General features: G+C 36.0%; 1 protein-coding gene across 3 annotated transcripts in view; it reads right to left on the reverse strand.

The window, feature by feature from the left end:
• Positions 1-451: 451 nt before the first annotated feature.
• The window catches only part of LOC105749540, a 58,189-nt gene continuing 43,395 nt past the window's right edge, over positions 452-15,245 (reverse strand). For 2 of the 3 annotated variants that reach the window (XM_031945744.1, XM_031945743.1), the window contains 6 exons: positions 14,735-14,821; positions 11,867-11,974; positions 7,478-7,599; positions 4,426-4,548; positions 2,699-2,738; positions 452-1,573 (listed from right to left, as the gene is read on the reverse strand). In XM_031945744.1, the coding sequence (XP_031801604.1) occupies positions 1,496-1,573; positions 2,699-2,738; positions 4,426-4,548; positions 7,478-7,599; positions 11,867-11,974; positions 14,735-14,821 (558 nt within the window). In that variant the 3' untranslated portion in view covers positions 452-1,495. The remainder of the gene's footprint in view (positions 1,574-2,698; positions 2,739-4,425; positions 4,549-7,477; positions 7,600-11,866; positions 11,975-14,734; positions 14,822-15,245) is intronic. The other variant, XM_031945745.1, reaches the window with a different exon arrangement.

A 15,245-nucleotide genomic window follows, 5' to 3' on the forward strand; every position in this document is an offset into this window, starting at 1 on the left:
TCCAAAGTCTGTGCTATTTCCATTCTACTTCTTGCCTCTAACCAAGAAAAAGAAGTGTTATGTGTTGTCAGCCGTATGATGAAATAGAACCTTAGCTTTCATAGCTGAGGATTCCCAGAGCCACATTCAGCTATAGTACTACCCATTCTTTCTTTTGGTTAATAAAAGTTACAAGTACACGTGATATGGTTTTGTCCAATTTTTTTCAACTGAAAAAGACAAAATGACAATATGATTTGTTTGTTTTTTAATTTGGGAAAGCATTTCTCTCAAACTTTTGAAAATCTAACTGAAATCAGGCAAGTACAAGAAACTATGGAATTTACACACAGAAGTTATTTTTAAAGTTGGCTCAATGCTAGCCTTTCTAAAGACCACAGAAAAATAACTAATTTCATCCCCTTGGCATTTTAAATAAATATGGTAGAGAAAGAAAGACATAGAAAAAAAATAACAAAGCAAAATTTTATTTCACAAGAGCAAATAAAAAAATTCTGATACTTTTCTTACATAATCTCTGAAAGTTTGAATGATTTTTTTAAAAAAATAATTTAGGCTTGGAAAAATTAAGTTATTTGGAAGTCTCACATGTGCAAAAATACAACAGAAATTGTTTCAAAGAAAACTGAAAGGAGGCAATTGGGAACATCACTTTCAACAGGATGTAGGGGACTTAAGGAACTGAAGATCAGAGTTTGAATAAATGATAGAAGCCAAGATATGCTTCTGTTACCACTTTTATGAATTAGAACATAAATGGTAAATGTTAATGCACTTCATTAAGAACCTGGTTACTAATTATTTATGATAAGCAGCAGAGTGGGAAATTCTGAACTCCTTTCCTTCTGGGCAACTATAACTTTAAAACAAGAACTGGTTTGAAAATCTAGAGTATTTACTTAGATCTATCTTTACAAAACCTATGATACTACAGTTTTCTTTAAATATTTAAAGGGAAAACATGGATCTTTAAATATTATGTCAAGTGTGATTTCTGATGGATGGTTAAAAGAAAGGGGAACTGCCTGAGTTCTTTTTCTTTGATAGGCCTGATACTCTCCTCAATGCTTTTCTGTGTGAATATAGCTAACTCAAATTACACTGACAAGAATGATAGGGGATGTAAGGCAAGTGATGCCTGCTTTGTCAGATGACAACTCTATCTGCACTCTGAAAGGAACCCTTGGTTACTTTAAAATTGTTCAAATGCTGGAAAGGGCAAAACTGAATAGACTGAAAAGGAAAACAATAGCACTTACATAACTGAGACATCTTAATTGGTTTGTTTTCCATAGGATACTCTTTCCCCTCACCTTCAATACAGAATGTAATCTTAGCCAAACCTCATCAAGGACTTACTACCAAGATATCAAAATCCAGAAAGTCTTTAAGAGAAAATTTTGAACATGAAGCAGTCATGGTGGGCTTACTGTAGGCATCTGGCAGTGAGTTGCAATAAATTTGTAATTTTCAAGAGAAATGACTTAGGAAATAGTTACAAATTCTCCAAAATAGAAACAAATTTGTTCAACTGAAGATGATTTGCAGTCTCAAGATGAGGTCTTTTGAAAGCCTGCACAGACAACAATGGGATAAAATAAATATTTGTGAAGGAAATATAAATCCTAGTATGAAGTCAAGCAACTAAAAAGTGTTAAAAGTAACAACAAACATAAAACATTTATAGGGTCATAGGATTTAGAACAGATATTGCAGATCATCTAACCTCTCATTTTATTAGATGGGTAAAGAAAAGAAGGGACTTGTTTCAAGTCACCCAGGAGCAGAGTTGTTCCTGGAGTCGAGGTCCTCTTTTCACAGTTAGTAATCTTTCCAATATACCATTCCATTATGTGGTATTCTTTTGGGGGATTAACAGAAATGCAGAGGAGTAAATAATCACTGAAAATGAAGTATGGGTGTATATAGCTTTCAGAATACACAATACCCTCAAATCTAAAAATGAGGAATAACTTTGGGGGAAGAGAGAAAGATGAATAGTCACAGTAGAGAAGGGTTTATTTACAAAGAAGCTCAATATAGGGCTTCTTTATATAGGGAACTTGCCTGCTTTATATTTTAAATATGTCTTATTGACATTCATTTTCAGTCCTCTTAGCAACCTAGGTTACTTCAAGCCAAAAGAGATCTTAATTCTTAAGCTATCTGTTTCTAACAATCCCACAGTGAAAGCAAAGTACAGGGTGAACAAATGGGGAATAAATTCTATACTACTGGCAAAGATAATTTGGGCAAAAATTATAGCAAAATACCCATTTAACCTGATACCTTAGTAGATGGGTATGTGGGATGGCTGATCTTAAACAGTTCCTCTACAAAAAGTATGAAGGCCACTGTTTCACACTGCTCACATTTCCTGCCATCTTCCTCACTTTTGAAAGATGTTTGTCTCTAATAATCTAGTCAATCTGAATGCAGGTAATGCCTGATGTCTTTGTATACTTATTTCAATAGACAGACATGTCTTTCTCTCAAAGGGTCTATAGTATAATAGGAGAATGAGACACCAACAGCTATGAAGCACGGGATTATGTAAAAGGCAACAGGATTCTACGAAGAGGAAAAAAAAACATTCCAATACAGTGAAGCAGAAAGGGAAAATGTGGTATTTTGGTAATGAAAAGATTCTATGCTTTTTAAAAAAGGTTTTCTTATAAATGAACACAGACAGACTTACTTTGAGACGAAAAATATCAAGCGACTTTGCCCAAGGACACCTAAAAAGAGGCAAGACAATTATTTATTTATATTTTCATTGACTATGCCATTTTCCTGTATAAAATATGCAAGTCCTAGGGTTGGGATTTAGAAGATAAATAATAAGTTCTTAACTTACTAATGGCTTATGTTGTAAAAGCTCACTTAGAAGTTGGTGGTTTGGAACTTGAAATCATCTCTTCATAAAATATTCCAAATGGTGATTAGATTCCCAGGTTATCCCTCAAAAAACCCATCTGACAGGTGGTAATATCAAAATATTACTAATAATATCCCTGTATTTCAAATCTTTAAAAGATTCCGAGTCCAAGTTCCAAAGACTATGGGGCACCAGCATTGGGGACAGATCTAAGCAGAATCCCACAGTAATGCTGGGGAGGATCAGATTGTCTTAAATTCATCATTTTCTCTGGTAGATGATTTATTTAGTTAAAATCTTATTTGATATATAGGAAAGGTTATTTTCAAGATGTCACAATCTATATAGTCAATATACTCTATATCTACTTTATAATCTATATACAACAAACAAATAAATAAAACTTCCCCTAAACAGACTGAGAGATGGTTAAGATTTTGAATTTTTCTTTTGTAATAGCTGGACGATGCTGTTTGAATGAAAGAAAAATTTCTTAAGTGTGATGAGTTTTATATAGAAAATTAAGAAAACCAGAGATTTGATTCATCTTCCCAAAAAGATTGAAATAAATTAGAATGAATATATTACAAATTAGTCTATTTACTAGTTATTCTTCCTTTGTATAGTATCATGAATGAAGAACGTGCAAAATTTATCTATATGGTGTGCCAATTAGTAAGGCACTACTTACTGTTTTTCAACTCGGACATCTTCAACAAGAAATCAAGTCTCACAAGGTATGGTCATTGTTTAGCATTTTTATTCTTTGAAACCCATAAGTATCAAAGACAACTAACTTCTCTGACTTTTATCTTAAAAAATAATTAAAAGGAGATACTCTAAACTAGAAATTTTAATTGGAAAGAAACAAATGCCTTTTTGGGGAGGAAGATTACATTTTCTCCTCAGTCACTGCCCTCATTTCTATCTCTCCTTCTAACTCCCCCTCAGCTCAGTCTTGTCTGAAAGAAGTAGCTGTATTGGCTCCATGATGATAGATAAATTAGATCAAGGCAAATCCAAAAACTCCCAAACTCCTCTACCTCCAAATGAAAGTTTTAGGAGCTGCACATTTAGCTATTAAATCAGATTTAATTTTATTTAATCTATCTTATGAAATCTGAACATGAACATAAGATAGCTAGCTTTGCACCCAGGAAAGCTTTTTATGAATTAGATGATCCAGCTTAGAAAAGGGCGAAGTGATTTATTCTTAGAGGAATATGAATGAAAAGGTAAAGTTTGTTTCCTAGAAAAATAATTTCATAGAATTTAAGGAACTCTGACCTCTGTATATACGAAAGACACAAATATTACCAAGAGTAATTCTTCAACTGAATATATTTTCATTGCCCCACCTTCTAGCAGCAGAATTAAAAGCACATTTAAAACACATATTTCTACAGATTAAGTTTATAGGAAAGTAGTCACGAGATTATGCTGATTATGCCAAGTCAAAAATAAATTATCAGCAGAACACCATTGGTACAAATAAGTCATTTTTCTTGAAATCATGCTATGTTAGAATTAATGTCGATAATACTCACTGGTTTAAGTTTTCTATTACCACATGTGATAGAAAGATGCCAACAGATTGCAGTTGTGAATTTCTGAAGCTCAGGAAAAGGCAGAGGAGCTCCCCAACATAGTCTGGACCTAGAGTTTGCCACCTATTCAAACAAACATCTTAGCATTTAGTCACAGCTTCAACTTGAGTCTTTCTGACAATGTAAGCATCAATTTTATCTCTTACAGAACATCCAGCATCAAGGGGCCCATCTTTCCTTCTATCAATTTATTTATTTCAATACATTTATATCTTGTTATTTCTCAATTACATGTAAACAAACATTTTCAACGTGATATTAAAAATTTGAGTTCCAAATTCACTCCCTTTCAGAACAGAAGTAGAAGGGGAAAGCATAAGAAAGGGGGAAGGGCTATAAAAGGGGAGGACTGTTTGAAAGAGGTAGCAGTCAGAAGCAAAATACTGGGGAAGAGGGAAAAGGAAAAAAGAAAAAATATAACTCGGGGAAAACAAGATGGCGGGCAATACAGAATTAGCAATTTAACTGTGAATGTGAATGGGATGAACTCTCCCATAGAATGGAAGCTGGTAGCAGATTGAATCTATCCTTAGTTGTTTACAAGAAAGATTTACAGCAGAGTAATACATTCAGAATAAAGGTGAAAGGCTGGAGGAGAATTTATTATGTTTCAACTGAAATAAAAAAAAAAAAAGCAGAGGTAACAATCCTGATCTCAGATCAAGCAAAAGCAAAAATAGATCTATAATACCATACAAGTGGGGAATCTCAACTTTGCTCTCTCAGAACTAGAAAAATCAAACCACAAATAAGAAAAGAAGTTAAGGGGAAAAAATTTTAAAAAGAAATTAAAGGGGTAAATAGAATTCTAGAAAAGTTAGGTATGATAGATCTTTGGAGAAAATTGAATGGAGACAGAAAGGAATATACTTTTTTCTCAGCAGTACATGGAACCTATACAAATTCCTCCCTTCTTCTCTTCCCCACTCTCTGAGAAAAGCAAGAAACCTGATACAGATTATGCATGTGCACACATGCAAAACATTTCCATATTAGCCAATGTTGCAAAAGGAAATATTAACATCAAATTTCAAGAACAATAAAGTAAAAAAACTATGCTTCCAACTGCTTTCAGATTTTATCAGTCCCTCTCTGGAGGTAGCCAGCAGTGCTCTTTCTAAATTCAGGGATTCTTATTTGTTGTTGAGTCTTAAGACACATCATATTCTTATGACCTTGTGGAACCATGATGTCTGTGGGCTTTCTTGACAAAGACACTGGAGTGGCTTGTCATCTCCTTCTTCAATGGATTAAGGCAAACAGGGTTGATTAACTTGCCCAGGGCCAAACAGTCAGCAAGTATCTGAGGCCCAACTTGAACTCGGGTCCTCATGACCACAGGCCCATCCACCGGGCCACACAGGTGTCACCTCAAAGATTCTTATCCTATATCCAATGAATTGACAATTCCTAGTAATTCTAGGTTGGAGTGCCATCAGTTTAGAGGATGCTCAATAAGCATTACAACCAGGACCACCTCTAGTCGTTCTAAATCTGTATCTTGCCACTGGACCCAGATTGCTCCAGAGGCACTGTTTACATTCAACCTGAGCCAAAGAGGGCCAAACAGCAACTAACTGGGGCTTGGCCTGGGATCTACTGAGTCCTCAGTAGGTCAGTTAAACAACACAGCTCTTTTCTTTCTTCTTTCCCTTCCCTTCTCTGTCCACATAGGGCAACAATACCCTTACCCTTAAGTACTCTGCCCAAAGGAATGTAAATTCCGATTGCTGAAACCTCCCAAGATATCTTGAGGTTTACAGGTTATGATCAAGTCATCAACCCAAATCACTCTGGTTCTCATTGACTTAACAATAGGTTCCAGGCCAAGCTCCACTTGGTCACTGTTTGGGCCTCGACTGATTCAGGGTAAATGTAAACAAGTGTTTCTGTTTTGATCAGAAACCTAGATGCATCTTCTTTTGACTGGGTAAAAGAGGCCATTCTCTGCCTCATTTCTTAACTAGCCTTAACTTTAATCAGTGATTGGGCATTGCTTTGGTCAAACTGAAAACTGTTAAAGACATTAAGGCCAAGGTCTCCCACTGCCTCCAGGGCCATCTCCAGTCGTCCTGATCTATATCTGGCCACTGGACCCAAATAGCTCTGGAGGGGAAACTGAGGCAGGTGATCTTGCCCAGCCCTCCCTCACTTAAATCTAATTCACTTGCATGTCCTGGCATCACCTCCCTGATATCATGGTCCTATTTGAGAATGAAGAACAAACAACAGTGCCATCAATTTGGAGGATGTTTTTATTAACAAACATTTATTAATGATGACCTTCAAAGTCTGGAAATGGAAGAATGTGAAAATTCTCAGAAAAGTGAGAATGAATGGGTAGAAATATAAATGTATGTTATGTTTCTCATCCTTTTTAAAATTAAAAAAAATTTTTTTTTTGCATTTGGGAGTTCAATCTCATTAAATTCTTAATTCAGATGGATGACCTTTGGTTCTTTCTTTACTGATTGATGACACACCTTACAGCTTCCCCTCTCCATAATAGGGGGCAGAAGGAAGGAATATTTCATTATATTCTATGAAGACAAATTAGAAAGTCAGACTTTTTTCCCAAGACAGACAACCTACCTTCTAAGTTTAGGGCTCCAAAGGGCCTTTAATGAGGAATTAGTCTTGAAGGCCTCTAACAATAGCTATTTGAGGAACAAAGAATCACTAGAAGAATTCAATTTATTAACAGAATCATAACTCACTCAAAACTGTGGAATATAAAAAATTCACAAAGCCTCAACAGAAGCCAATTTTTTTCTACAACTTGGGATGAGGAATAGAGGAAAAGGGAGTTCATATTCCATATATCATAAGATTCCCATCCTGAAATAAGTGACCAAGACAACTATGTTCGTCAACTACTATTTAACAACAGATTGGTATTAATTATTGTCTAATAATAATAACCAACAGCTCATTCAGGTTTACTTTCTGACATTTTCTAAATGACTAATTCAAGGAAAAAAGACTTACTTACAATTTTAGAAGAGTGTTTTTCTGGTAATTCAGATCTCTGGCAATCATACTGACAACATCATGAAGAACAGGCATTCGGTACAAGAGGCCTTCCAAAAACAGCTTTAGTGCCCAGAAATTTTTCTAGGAAAGTTTTTTTTAATTAAAAAAAGATTTTAATTTACTGCCATAGCAAACATTTCATTGTAATTCTTTTTCTTTCTCCCTAACTTAATATCTGCAGAGGTACCTGAAAACAGCATTTATATATAATAAGGTAACAAACTTGATTCACATTTATAGATAAGGGCATTCATAATATTCAGCCATCATTACATGCCTATTTTATTTTCAATGTCCCCAAAAGTTTTAGTGCACTTCTGGTTTTAACTGTTATTAACAGCTCCTCTCTCTTTCCCCTCCCTTCTCTCCCCTCCTATATATAGATACACACACATACAGGTAATATAAATAACTTAATTCTTCTCTACTTTTCCCTCTCAGCGAATACTCAAGTAATAACCTTCTTCCTCTCCCTTCCTTTTATTTCATAGTTTTTGAAATTGTCATTTTCTGTTTTTTTTTTTCTTAAAAAAGATTTCTTTATTCATTCTCTTCATTGCTTATGAATTTTGTCTGCTCTACACTTTTATTGTTTCACTTGTGATTATAATAATTATTTAACCCTTATCTGCATTCTCCAAGAATTTCTTCCTGAAAGACCACAAGAGTTATTTTCCCTTTATTATTAGCCTTTAAGTGACTATATATGTTATATAGTCCTCTTCTACCTTCTTCCTCTTTCACTCTGTCTTCACCCATTCTGCAATTAGTCCCACAAAAAACAGTGATTTTCTTATAGATAAAGCATTATGAGGTTTCATTCCTGTTTCTCTACTATCACTTCTATTTGACTTCCGCTTTCATTCATGTCTCTTTGTATACATTTTGAAAGAAATCTCTTCAAGGACTATCTCTTCATGATATTTCTGTTACCTTGGGTATATGAGAAACAACTAATTTTGGGGGTCTGGTTTTCTTTGAAGTAATGTTTCAAATTTTGACTGAAGATTTTATCTTTTTTTCATTTATAGTTAGATTTGTAGAGTAAATAATTTTGGGCTGTATCTTGAGTTCCTTTGCTCTTTAGATGACATTTCATTCTCTCCTTTGGTTTTCAGTGGTTCAGAATAGTCTTAAATTTAGTCAAAATTACAGTTAGGTGATATGCTAGATAATGTGCCAGGTCTGAAGTCAGGAAGATTAATTTTCTAGAGTTCAAATTTAGCCTTAGACACTTACTAGTTGTATGACCCTGGACAAGTTATTTCATCCTGTTGGCCTCAGCTTCCTCATCTATAAAATGAGGTGCAGAAGTAAATGGCAAACTCCTCCACGATTTTTGCCAAGGAAAACGCAAATGGGATCATGAAGAGTCCGACATGACTGAAATGAATGAACATCAGTAACAAAAATTTAAATTTCCTTTCCTTTCTATTTGAAGGTTTTTCTCCTGGTTGCTTATAGAATCTGTCATTTGTCAGTGGAATGGTTAAATTTAGCTACTAATTGTCTTGGAGATTACAATGTAAACTATGGATTCTTTGAATTGGTACTTTTGTTTTGTTTGAATGGCCTGGACAGTTTCTTATATTATTTTTCACTAGTGTTGAGGTATTTTGACTTGTCATATTTTTCAGGAAGCCCTCTAATTCTTAAATTATCTCTATTCATCTTGTGTTGAAGATCAATTAACTTTTGCTTGTATGGAGATAATGCTTTCCTTTGTTATTGCCTTTTGCTTTTCAGACTGTCCTTCATTTCTGTATACTTATATTAGTTATCCTTTCTCATTTCTTTAGTGAGACTTGCCACCATGGATTCTTTTTAAAAATTTCTAATCCTGGCAATTATTTCTGCTGAGTAGACTGTATATCTTATTTTCACAATTCTTATTTTAAACATTCTGTTACATCCTGCAATAGTCCCCTATCCCTCAAAGTCCTGTTTCACCAGAATAATTTTCCTTTGTCTGATAATACTTGTTTATAGATACCCGAACTCTCTAATTTGATCTGGAGGCCACATAACTTTCTGCTATTAGTATATTGCCTATTGATTTATCTGCGTATGCTCAAGGTCTTTTAAGTTTTCTTCTTCCTGAGACCTTCCCAGTCTTTTTTCCTTATTTTCCACTACTATTCTTTATGTAACCTTTTTCTCCCCTTTGACAGCAATTTCCTTGGAGGATAAATCTCAAAGAATCTCAGTCAGGTCGGTCCCTCCATGTTGGGCAACTTATGATTAAAAGTGTTGGTTCTCTGTCCCAAGGGACTTCTAGGGGATCAGTGTTATGTACATGGCATGGAGGGGCCAGAGGGCCAGAATATGCACATTAAGTAAAGACAGAAAAGCAGCTCTAAGAATGTGTTTACCTAGAAATTGATCATTAACTCCGAGTGGCCTGTAACTTATCAAGGCAAAGAATGCAGAAATCCAGATGGGGAATAACACAGATGGGGTCTATATAAGCAACTATAACTGCGCCATAGGGGATATATATATAAAAAGGAGAAGAAAGCAGGAGAGGGGGAAATGCAATAAATGCTTGCTGTGCTTAACAATCTGGTGTGACGGGTGTTCTGTGAGGAAGAACGCAGCAGGGTAGTAGCTGCGCCGGAGACGTCCAAAGACCTGGAATGGTAAGGAACCCAGTTGTAAATCTTCTGGGTGAGTAGAGGGAAACAACAGATCAGAACTGGGCCCAGATGAATGCTAGACTCCTTCCCTGCAGGATTACTGAAGTGACACCAAGGTAAACATACATGTCCTGTCCTTTGTCTCTCAGCTATTTCATTCACTGGATGGATGCTAGCTCTATTTTCATCCATCTCTTTGTTTGATATACAGCCTGAGATTATCGACTATTCCTCATTTGGAATGCAACATGTAGATATGGGTCCCCTCTTTAGTCTTTTCTGGATCTATGACCTGGAACTAGACAGTGAGCAACAGAGCTAGCAGTTAACTCTGGGTGCACCATCTGTCCTTAAGCTAAGACTGAATCACCCGCCATGCTTCTGGCCAGATGCTATACCTAATATCCACAAATCTGTCTCCCTTATCCTTATCTAGGCGGGGAAAAAAAATCATTTGCTATCATTTTTTCTTTTTATTTCCTTATCAGAATTTGACCTGTACATTTTCTAAATCTGTTTAAAAGAGTTGTGGGCTATGGAGATTGCTGTACCTCTTCTCCATCTTGGATAACCCAAGCTCAGTATTTTTATCCACTTACACTGCATTTTATACATTGTATTTTATGCATATGTATAATAACTACAATGCCAAAGACAAGTACTTTGGGGAAGGTCAGCTGAAAGAAAGTATCATTTTCCTCTTCCTCTTTAGGAGTAGTGGAAATATTCAGGGATTAGAAGAGATTTCATGGAGCTATCATCATTTGAACTAGTCTTGAAGGATGGTTAGGATTTCAGAAGACATAGATTTGGCAGTAGACTGGGAGAAGGGGGAAGTGTTCCAGGTATAGAGATTATTTCATCTTGGGCAATGAAATGGAGAGAGAAAAAAGCTGGTTGTATATAAGGACAGTAGTAGTAGTCTAGTTTGGTGACACAGAGTACATGTAGCTTGGGGAAATATGAATAAAGACAAAGGAAAATTAGTTTTTTGAAGGATCTTCACTACCAAGATAAAGATCACCCATTTAAATTCCTTCAATGGCTCCCTACTGACTACTACAAGTAATGCTAGGAAAGATTAACCTGGCAATAAGATAAAAAGAATAGAATGGGCGAGGGTGGGGGAAATGCAGGTAGGAGGAAGCTAATGAAGAATTTTTATCAGGTAATAAAAAGGATCTGAACCTAAAAAGATAGGAATAGAGAAATTGGTGGCTATATGGAATATTGTACAGATTTGATTAAAGCCTAGTAAATAGTCATAAATATTTATATAATTATATACATATAGACTAAAGAGTTATGCACTGCCTTTGTTTTTATGACTATTAGTGGGGTTCAGACTTTCTCTTTTTTTTTAAACACCCACATCCACAGGCTGGAAATAGAGGAAGGAGCTCCTCACGGCCTAATACCACTCTGACAGAGATTTTTAACCAACTCCATTTCTGACATGGGCTGGCTTGTGCCATTTTAATGCAATGTAGTGGTGCCTCACCCTCAGGGGCTCATAATATTAATGCCCAATTTAGTGCAGATACTAAAGTGGCCTAAGTCACTGTAATTCAGAGCACACAAGCTCAAGAAATCTGCTGACCTCACTATCTCTATAGCACAGATGACAGAAATGTGCCACCAAAATTGGGAGGTTTTTTAAAGAAGAAAGAAAAGAAAGTTTTAATTACAAATTCAAAATATTTATAACTTACCCCAAAAGCTAACATAATTTCAAGAAAAGAAGTCAACCATGGCAAGTCAGTTATCAGCATCTGAAGCACAGCTTGAATGGCGAGAAGAAAACAAGCCTCAAGGTTTAACTAATTAGAAAAATAAACAACAATCAGAATACATTATTTCTCTTTACTAAGTAAAATGCTGTGAGTGCAAAAGCACCCAGGCCTATATTATGAGCAAACTAAATGACAGATAGGGCTCATTTAATCACAGAAGCATGAAATAAATCCTCTACCAGCTGACATTTATAGAGTACCGAAAAAAAGCTTTCTGTTATCTCATTTGATCAAACAACTGAATTAGGTAGGATAATTTTTTTAGTTCCAGTACAGAGGTAACTGAGGCTCGAGACTGATTGTGAGAAGGGTCAAAAAACACCGACTCTATACAACATGAGAGGCACTGAGTTGGAGAACAAAGACAAAAACAGGCCATCCACCAGAAGCTTATACTAATGTAGTTAAGTCTATATAATGAAATACAAAGCAATTTCAAAAAGGAAGAAGCATTAAGAACTTTAGGGGTGATAGAATGCTCTGTGCTAACAAGTGGCACTGACAAGCACTGTGAGAAACCTGATTCTATGAAGTGGAGAAGAGGAGGAAGGGGACATCAGACATGGGGCACCACTTAAACAAAGATACAGGGATGAGAAAGTACCAAGGGGAATACACTTTAAGCCAATTTGACTGTACAGCAGAATTCCTAAAATAAGAAATAAGATTGGACAGAACTGTAGGAGTCAGATCATGGGAAGGCTTAAATGCCAAGTTAAGGATTTTATATTTTATCCAGGAGGAATAAACCATGTCTTCTCTCTCCAAGTTCCAAGTAAAATCAAGTTGCTTCAGTAGAAGAGCAATGAGAATGCCTATCTTAAATCACCCTTAACAAGAGATATGATCAAATCTTTCCAGAGCTCAGATGTTCTTCCCTGACAGCCAAAGTCTAAATTCTTTGGCTTGGCATTCTGGGTCATCTCTATCTAGGGACAGACTTCTCTCTCTACTCTTCTTAATGAATTCTCTTCACTCATACTGGATGACTTGTCCCATTCCTATTCCCACAAACATGACCCACTCTTTCTTGCCTTTATGCTTTTGCTCACATAGTGCAATACCCTCTCATTTTTGATTGTTGAAATTCTTCACTTTCTTCAAAGCCTGGCTCAAATGCTAACTCCTGATTGGCCCCAGTTAAAAGAGATCTTACAGACCTTTTCAAACTATCTCTTATTTAGTTTTTTATCTCCTCTAATACCTAATACATAGTGCCATTCACATGTGTGCCTAATAATAAATGTGAAATGAATCAATGAATGCATCTTTATTCAATGCTTATCCATGTGTGTCAGGCACTGTGTTAAGATGTTAGAGATAAAAAAAGAGTTAAAAGGCAGTTTGTGCCTTGTGCCTTCAAAGGGTCTACAGCCTAATGGGAGAGACAACATGCAGACAAATATATACAAAATAAGCTATATATAGAATAAACATGAAATCATTAAATGTTATGAACCAGAACTTGAAACAAAGTGTTAAGTCACTGGTACTGATAGAAAGAATGCTTAAGTTTACACCTTTGAGAGTTCACACATTAGCTCACACATTACAGTTCACATGTCCAGGAGATTCACAAAGTTACACATCCCACAATCCCATTCTCAGAGGAGGAGTCAAGCTTTGAGTTTACACCTCTAAAAGAGCATAAAGGGAGCTGAGTCAGTGGAGAAGTCAGTTGAGGAGATTGAGAAGCTAGAGACTGCAGTTGGGGAGAACTAGGGATTCAGAAGAGAGGCTAAAGCTGGCAGAGGCAAAAGACTAGCAATGAATGAGAGCTCTCGGAACCAAAGAAAACTAACCGGGCTATTTTGGAAGAGACAATAAAGGATCGGAACTTTTAACAGCTGGCTGCATTTGGAGTGATTATTACTCTAAACTGAAACTAAGGCTGACTCCAGAAGCTCCCCAAAAAAACTGCTCCCAGAGAACCATTATATTTTAGAAAAAGAAGAGAACATCACAATTAACAGAGAGAAGGAACCAGAATTGAGAGAGGTTGGGGAAGACTTCCTGTAAAAAACAATATTTTTAGTTGGAACTTAAGGTCAATAATCAAAGTAGAAGAGGGAGAATACTGTGGGCATTCCAGGATAGCCAGAGAAAATGTTTAGAAAAGAGATGGAGTGACTTGTTCCTGGAACAGCTAGGAGGCTAGTGTCACTGGGTCAGAGTGCGCATACACACTGCTAAGTGCAAGACTGGAAAGGTAAGAGGAAACCAGGTCATGAAGGGCTTTGAAGGCCAAATAGCATTTTTAAATTTGTTTCTGGGGAAGAAATGAGCCAGGCAGATTTACCAATAGATAAGGTGATGAGGGGCTGGCTGTAGTAGAGTGGCGTAGCATCAGAAGAGAGAAGGGAGTGCACTCAGGAGAGCTTGCAAAGATAAAATAGACAGGTCTTGGCAACATTTGGGATATGGGAGAGGAGGGTTGAGATAGTGAGCAATGCAGGAAACTTCCTGAGTTGTGAGCTTGATGCACTGGGATTATTTTGTTGCCTTCCACGGTAAAAGAGATTAGGAGGGTGCGTTTAGGTGGGAAGAAGTTGTTCTGGATACAGTGAGGTTAAGATGTGTATAGGACAGCCAGTTCAAAATGTCTAAAAGGAAGCTGGAGATGTAAGATCGGAGATCAGTAGAAAGACTGGGGTAATTCCCAAGCTGATGTTTAGTTTATTTAAATAGAAACCGAGGACTATCGTATTAAAAATCATTCATTGTTTAATACTTCAACTTTAAACATTACAACACATAGAGGAAAAAGAAGCAAAATTATAAACTTACAGAACCATAAAATACATTTGAAGGCAAAGAAACATTGACTTTCAATCTCAATTCTTCTAAAATGCCAAAGGACACATCCCACACCATCTGCAACAAAATATGTTGTAGGATTTAGAATTGAAAGACTTAAGGTTATCATCCAATTTGATCCCTTATCACTTCTTTAAATATATATTTTATCCCCCTCCCGATTACATGTTAGTTTTTGATTACATTGGTTCTGTTCATGCAAGAACGTTTTAATTTTATATAATCAAAATGATCTTACATTTTATCACGCTCTCTATATTTTCTCTGGTCCTAAATTCCTCCCTTATCCATAAATCTAAGATAAAACCATTCCATGTTCTCCTAATTTGCTTATGCTATCACTCTTTATATGTAAATCATATACCTGTTCTGACCATTCTTGGCCCACAGTGTGAGATGCTGGTCTATGCCTAGTTTCTGAAATACTGTTTTCTAGTTTTCTCAGCAGTTTTTGTCAAATAATAAGTTTCTGTTCCAAAAG

The sequence above is a fragment of the Sarcophilus harrisii genome, chromosome 1 (assembly GCF_902635505.1).
Source record: "Sarcophilus harrisii chromosome 1, mSarHar1.11, whole genome shotgun sequence".
NCBI classification, from domain to species: Eukaryota; Metazoa; Chordata; class Mammalia; order Dasyuromorphia; family Dasyuridae; genus Sarcophilus; species Sarcophilus harrisii.